The 6,584-nt window shown below is 37.7% G+C and overlaps 1 protein-coding gene across 1 annotated transcript; it reads right to left on the bottom strand.

Moving 5' to 3' along the window:
- Window positions 1-332: 332 nt before the first annotated feature.
- LOC107641693 (uncharacterized) lies at window positions 333-1,058 on the bottom strand. The gene has a single exon (XM_016345165.3). It carries the CDS (start codon window positions 970-972, stop codon window positions 334-336), a length of 639 nt encoding a protein of 212 aa, XP_016200651.1. The 5' UTR covers window positions 973-1,058; the 3' UTR covers window position 333.
- Between the last annotated feature and the right edge of the window lie 5,526 nt (window positions 1,059-6,584).

Here is a 6,584-nt window from a genome sequence, read left to right as displayed (position 1 = left end):
CCCAAACCTCCTCCTTATGGTGAATTAGCGAATCAAAACATTGAAACTCATTGCGCCTTTTTTAAAACTTTTTCCAGAGAGTAATGAACACCTCAACACATCAAATTACGTACAAACTGAAATTAGGTGAAGAAAATAATTTGGTAAAGGCTAATCCGTCTTATTGATATTCAGTGTAATTTTAATATAGCGGTAAGTTAAGGCTGTAACATTTCTAAGTGATACCATAAACCTGAAAGATTGTTGATTAAAGTGTAATTTTAATTTTATTTTCATGCTTAATGTCACTAATTAATCATAATGAAATACTTAGTAGTTACTAATATTGTTGATTTACTCTGAGGTTTTAACAACAATGGCCAACGACTCTTCCCGGAGAAGGCTCATTTGCCTCGCAATGAACGCCTCTATGGTTTGCCGGAACTCCTCGTTGCTCAGCTTATCATGCTGCGGATACGAACTTTCAACCGCCTTCGCCGTCTCCGTTTCCGTCTCCGATCGCCGCAGTTTCTTCCTCTCCGTCGTCCTTCCCTCATCCTCCTCCAACTTCTCCGATCGAATCCGCCGGAAAACTCTCTGGGAACTGAAATTGGAACCTGAATCCGCCGCGGCACATGAACCATTGTCCGTACACGTGTCCGTTACAGCTCGATCCGTTATTAGTTGATTGTGCCGGTGCTCTGCTTGAGGTTCGGAGTGGGAGGTGCGGTGATCGGAGGCGGAGAGTCGGGCGGACTGGGCGAGGAGGGCGGCAATGATAGCGTTGAAGAGAGCGAAGACAAAGAGAGGGCTGCGGAGGCAGTTGGCGGAGAGGCGGATGGCGAGAGGGAGGCGCGTGAGGATCCAGGAGAGTAGGAAGAGAGCGATGCAGAGTTCCAGAATGCGAAGCGTCTTGGCAATGCCGGAGAAGATATGGCCAGACATGGCGCTGCCTTTCTCTTCTTTCGAATTGCTGAAATCAAAAGCCTCCATGCATGCAGAACAATTTCTCAAGAGAAAATAAAAGTTTTAAGTGTATGTGTGAGTGAGAGAGCTCAACCTTTTTTCTCTTGCATTGCCACATCACTCTTTTATACCCACACTCTTCTCTGGTCTCTTCTTGCATTTAAAAAATAATTTTGTATAAAATAATAATTTAATTTAGATAAATATATTAAATTATCTGATAATGTTGAATTATCAGCTTTACAGTGTCTTGACGTGAATAATCATTTGTTATTAAAGTTTTTTTGTTTTTATTTCCCGTACGGATATAATTGATTGAGGACAAGTAATTATTGAAAGCTACGGTCAAATATTTGACTTGTTCGCACCATATACTGCAAGGAAAGAATCAAAATTCAAAACTGCTCCAAAACCTCTCTAACTGGAGGGATACGTACAAATATTAAATTATCAGACCTACTCTACCGCTATCTACCCTACACTTTCTCATTTAGTATTTTCTTATTTTTAAGTTCCTAAAAGTGATCTTGTTCCTGTGCATCCAATTTGTGTGTTTTATATTCGTTTCGTGGTTTAATAATATTTTTTCATTTAATTTTTTATACTTTTGAGATGGTCTAAATCTTAATCAGCTGATAATTTAAGGCAGGGGAGGGAAAAAAAAGTTGGGACAAAGCGCGATTTGAAGGGTAATGAGAACAAGCGTGAGATAAGAGGTGCGGCATTTCACGTGAGGCGATATGTAGTTATGTACCAGTGGCAAGTGGCAAGTACCATGGCTCGTGCGTTCTGGTAGTCTTCTTTTTCAGTTTTTATCGAAAGCAATATATTACTTTCTTTTCTGTAACAGTAATATCATTTCCTATCATATATTAATGCAAAGGACTAAGCTGTGTACCAATTCAAGTGTATGATATGGTAACATTATGGGCACACCAGCTGAAAACATTCTTTGATTGGTAGTTGGTAATAAGTCTTGATCTTTTATGTACCGGCTTATTTGATCTAGGCCTCTACCATAAACAACAACTACTACTCTGATAAATAATGAAAATGTGTAATTAGACGAATTTACTTTATGCACATATATTTATATTTCCAGGGCCTGTGACAGCACGCATGATAGTGGGTAATTAAGTTCCACCCCGCTTGATAGCTCTTTATTTCCTTATCCATCCCTTTCCAAGTGCAGTCCGAAGCCCAATATAAAAAATGACCATTCCATGACACCCTACATTTTGTGGCCAAAATTTTTAGATATGGATAATTTTAATGTGAAATACGACAATATTTGTTCATTTTGGTATTTTACAATGCTATGATGGTAGTACAAAACGTCACTAACATTTTGTAAAACAAATATTTTTTTAAATATAAAAAAACAAAACGTCACCAACGTTTTGTAAAAAAATATTTTTTAATTATAAAATGAGAAAACGTCATTGACGTTTTGTAAAAAAAATATTATTTTAATTATATAAAGTGAAAACGTCACTGACGTTTTGTAAACACCCACAATAACGTTTAACACCTAATTTAGATCACTTTTAAAGACTTCACCACTCATAATCCAATATACAAAAATAAAAGTTCACATTTTGTATACTTGTGATTTATTAATTATTTTATCAAATTGTGTATGTAAGCAATAATATATGTTAGTTCTTTCAATCTTGTGCACAGAGTTTCATGTAATAAGCTAGTATTGATGTCTTCTCTGTAGTTTTCAACTCTTAGGAATGTGACTCCAGAGTCCAGACGTAGTTATTTGTAGTAGCTAGATGGGGTCATGTCATTCATGACCTAGCTTGTCACTCTTGGTCTTGCTACTTGCTTGGTCCCTAGACCCTAGCCACTGCAATATATACATGACTATAAGCTGATACAGATAAAGGTGCAGATTGTTCAAATTGCATGCAGTCCCAGTCTAAGTTTCTGTTTTCCTGATCCTGAATCCTGATAATCATAATGTATATGTATTAATATTAAATACCATACCATACAACACAGCACGTGCTACGGAAATGGCCATCACACGCATCCATCTTCCTCTCTCTTCATTGCAGAATGCAGATAGACGCATACAGCACCTGATCTACAACCTCTTTCTTCCACAGCTCACTGTTTTTTTCACTTGCCAATCTCTAGTCATTTGAATTACCATCTCACTAGCTAGGTACTACGTCAACCTTTATTATGTACTAGTTAGTATTACATAGCCAGGAGATGTTTTCATTAAGAGAATGTTACATATATCAACCATGATAGTTAGCTAGCTAGCTATATATAATATATATTTGAAAAGGGATTTTGTGTATGCCAAAAATGGAGAAGCGAAATTGATACGTAAGTAATACTTTATTTCCCCTAATTGAAAGTGAGTATGGGTAAATTAAAGGGAATATTTATATATGATGCTGGAACATGCATTTGTTAATCTTTAATAAAACTATATATTTCAGGACCACTAGAAGCAGAGACAGAAGCACGGCACTCATTTTGTGTGTACTTTATTGACTTAATTAAATAATCTGCTAATGTTTAACTAACCACACAGCACCACACATTTCACTGTCGGCATTATTCTCCCATCGAAGAGATTGACTACTGTTGAGTGCTCCGTTCAATCCGTTTAGAGATCTAAGAGTTTCAGGGCATATATTCTTCTCTTTTCAGTTTTCATTACCACAAAGTAAAATAAATTGCAGGATAAGTCAATAAATTACGTTCAATAACTTCAGAACTCGTATGAACTCAAATCAAGCATTTTTAATAATGCGTAATGGAACGACTAAAGTAGAAAAGTGCTTTCTACTCATTGTGCTCAAATTTATAAGATATTTATTCTATATGGTAGTTCAATCATTCATACATATATATAGCATATAAAAGGAGTTCAATAGAAAGGCTTAGGTGGGCTAGTGCGTTTGTTTAATTCGTATAGGCTTCAGACCAGGTTTTGTTGGATTGAGCTTTGCCCTTTTTCCAGACTACTCTTTGCGGACCAAAACCAAACACAAGGCCAGGCTGGCCAGGTCCATCAGGAATGACAAAATCTTACTCAAAGCAATACCAAACAAAAGAAAAGATATAAACCACATATTATTGCTATCCAGAAAACTAGGTGCTATGGAGATCAGGCCCAAAGAGTTATTAGAACTTTGGATTTTAATAATTCCAAACCGGGGCGGGCCTTTTCAAACCGGTTTCCTTTAGAGGCTTTAGGCTCAGACAAAAAAAAAAAATTTCATTCTGATAGAGCCCAGAGGCTTAGGGAGGAAAGGGGGTGGTTATTGTGGAATAGAGGGGATTTGAATATCAGGTCTATCTGTTTAAATGACAAGTTCATCCATGCTGTTGTGGAAGAGGGACATAAACGACCGTGGTTGATTATGGTTGTGTATTATAGCCCTAGAGAGACGAAGAAGAAGGAAGGGTGGAGAATTCTGAAAGAGATATCGTTGAACATTAATGAGCTGTGGCTTGTTGTCAGCGACTTCAACGCAATTGCGAGCCCTACGGAGAATGTTAAGTCTAAGTTGATTTTGAGTTTGATAAATGATGATAAACATTTCTTGGGTTGAAAGCCCAATATTGTTTAATGTGTGTTTTATTGTTACAGGCCCAATACCTATTTTCACAGTCAAACAATGTAGTTGGTTTATTCCAATTCCCTTGGTGCTTCAAGTTAATGCACAAGTCCAAAGCTCCTCCTTGTTTCACCGATTAGCAATAAAAAGCTTATGCATTCACAAAAAGGCAAATAAGGACAGTTAGAAAAAAGAAAAGGACAATTGTTGCTCTAATAAAGTAAGAAGGACACAAGGACACTCCACTAACTCAAGGACATCAGCAGAGCACCACTTTGGATCACGGTTGAGCAAAACACAAATGGGCAAAGAGCAATAACAGCAGGGGTTATGGAGAAGAATGAAAAAGGAGTGCATGCCAAGGAAGAAAGCAAAGCAAAGGACCACAGAGGTGGTGGACGGGCTCCTTAACCAGCAGAGGTAGCGGAGCATGATGAAGAAAGACTACAGCCAGCTGTGACAGCTCCAATGGGCAGTAAGGACAAACAAAATGAAGAAGCAAAAATGAAGGCAAGTTGAAGACATATAAGGAGCACCATTCCATCATTTCAAAGCAAGAAAAAGAGAGCACACACTCAGAGCATCATCTCTAACATGGAGCTGAAATCTTTTTCTTCTACTCAAGCTTAATTTCTGATTTTTTTGTTATGGCTGTCTTGTGTCATTTTCTATTTTAAGAAAAGGCTGATCTTGTGAGGTTGAAAAGCCAACAGAGAAAAGGCAAGAGTGATGCATAAGAGCCACTGATTTCTGATGTAATTGAATTGATTGAACTAGGATTAGTTCCCCTTGCCAAGTTGGATTAGCACTTGGTGAGTTTTGAATCTGTTAGGATTCCCCTTCCAATTTGGAAAAGCACTTTGGGTTGCTAAGCTTTGGTGAAGAAAGCTTAGGGGTAGATATTAGTTGAATTAGGAAGTAATTCAATAGTATTGGTGAATGTAATCAGTGAATTATAGTGAAAATTTTACCATGGTATGTGGTGGAGACTGGATGTAGGATTCATTGCACAAAGAATCCAAACCAGGATAAATGTTGGTCTCTTTCTCCTCTTCCATACTCTTTTTCTGTTCTGCACATGAGATAAAATGAAATAATCTCATGCAACTTAAGCTTCTGCGAAAACAAAGTATGAAATTTTAACTTAGTGCAAACTTGATTCAACCCCCTTCTCAAGTTCAATCAGCACCATCAGAGAAAAAGGGGGGGTGGCCTGCAGAGTTAAGTAAATGCCAAGAGTTTTCTAACTGGATCTCACAGTGCAAGCTTATTGATTTGGGTGCAAAAGGATCCAAGTTCACTTGGAAAGGAGCAATAAGGAACGGGAGGGAAATAGTGTTCAAGAGGTTAGACAGGGGGCTGTCTAATGCTGATTGGAGGCTAAGATACTCAGAAGCCGTTGTGTCTTGTTTAACTCGCACTCACTCAGATCATCATCCGCTCTTAATTGAAATTGATGGTAGCCCAAACAGTCGCGACAATAGACCTTATCGTTTCGAAACATTCTGGATGCAACATCACGATTTTGGAAGAGTATTGAGAAACAGCTGGAAAGTAAGGGGCAATTATTTTCAAAAGATGCTACACCTCAAAGACAACATTGGAAATTAAAGGAAAGATGTTTTTGGAGACATCTTCAAAAGGAAGAGGAGGCTAATAGCGAGGATCGATGGTGATGGGTTGGAATTAGATTTCCAACACCTAAACTCACCGGCAAGTGTACCGGGTCGCATCAAGTAGTAATAACTCACAAGAGTGAGGTCGATCCCACAGGGATTGATGGATCAAGCAACTTTAGTGGGTGATTAGTTTAGTCAAGCTAACATTGGTGAATTGGGTGAAATTGAGCAACAAAATGTAAATTACAGTGAAAGTAGAGTGTAGAAAGTAAATTGGACAGAAACTTAAAGTGCAAGAAAGTAAAAGAGATGAAACTTAAATTGTAAGAAAAGTAAATTGCATGAAACTTAAAGTGCAAGAAATGTAAATTACTTGAATCTAAATTGCTGAGAAACTTAAATTGCTTGAAGAATAAAGGATTTGGGAACT

The sequence above is a fragment of the Arachis ipaensis genome, chromosome B5 (assembly GCF_059453495.1).
Source record: "Arachis ipaensis isolate K30076 ecotype BB chromosome B5, ASM5945349v1, whole genome shotgun sequence".
Taxonomy (NCBI): Eukaryota; Viridiplantae; Streptophyta; class Magnoliopsida; order Fabales; family Fabaceae; genus Arachis; species Arachis ipaensis.
The sequence above is the reverse complement of the archived record's forward strand: the minus strand, read 5'-3'. Positions and strand labels throughout refer to the sequence as shown.

Bases quoted from the DNA above. Each gene is read 5' to 3' on its own strand.
- LOC107641693 (XM_016345165.3), bottom strand. From the start codon at position 972: ATGGAGGCTTTTGATTTCAGCAATTCGAAAGAAGAGAAAGGCAGCGCC.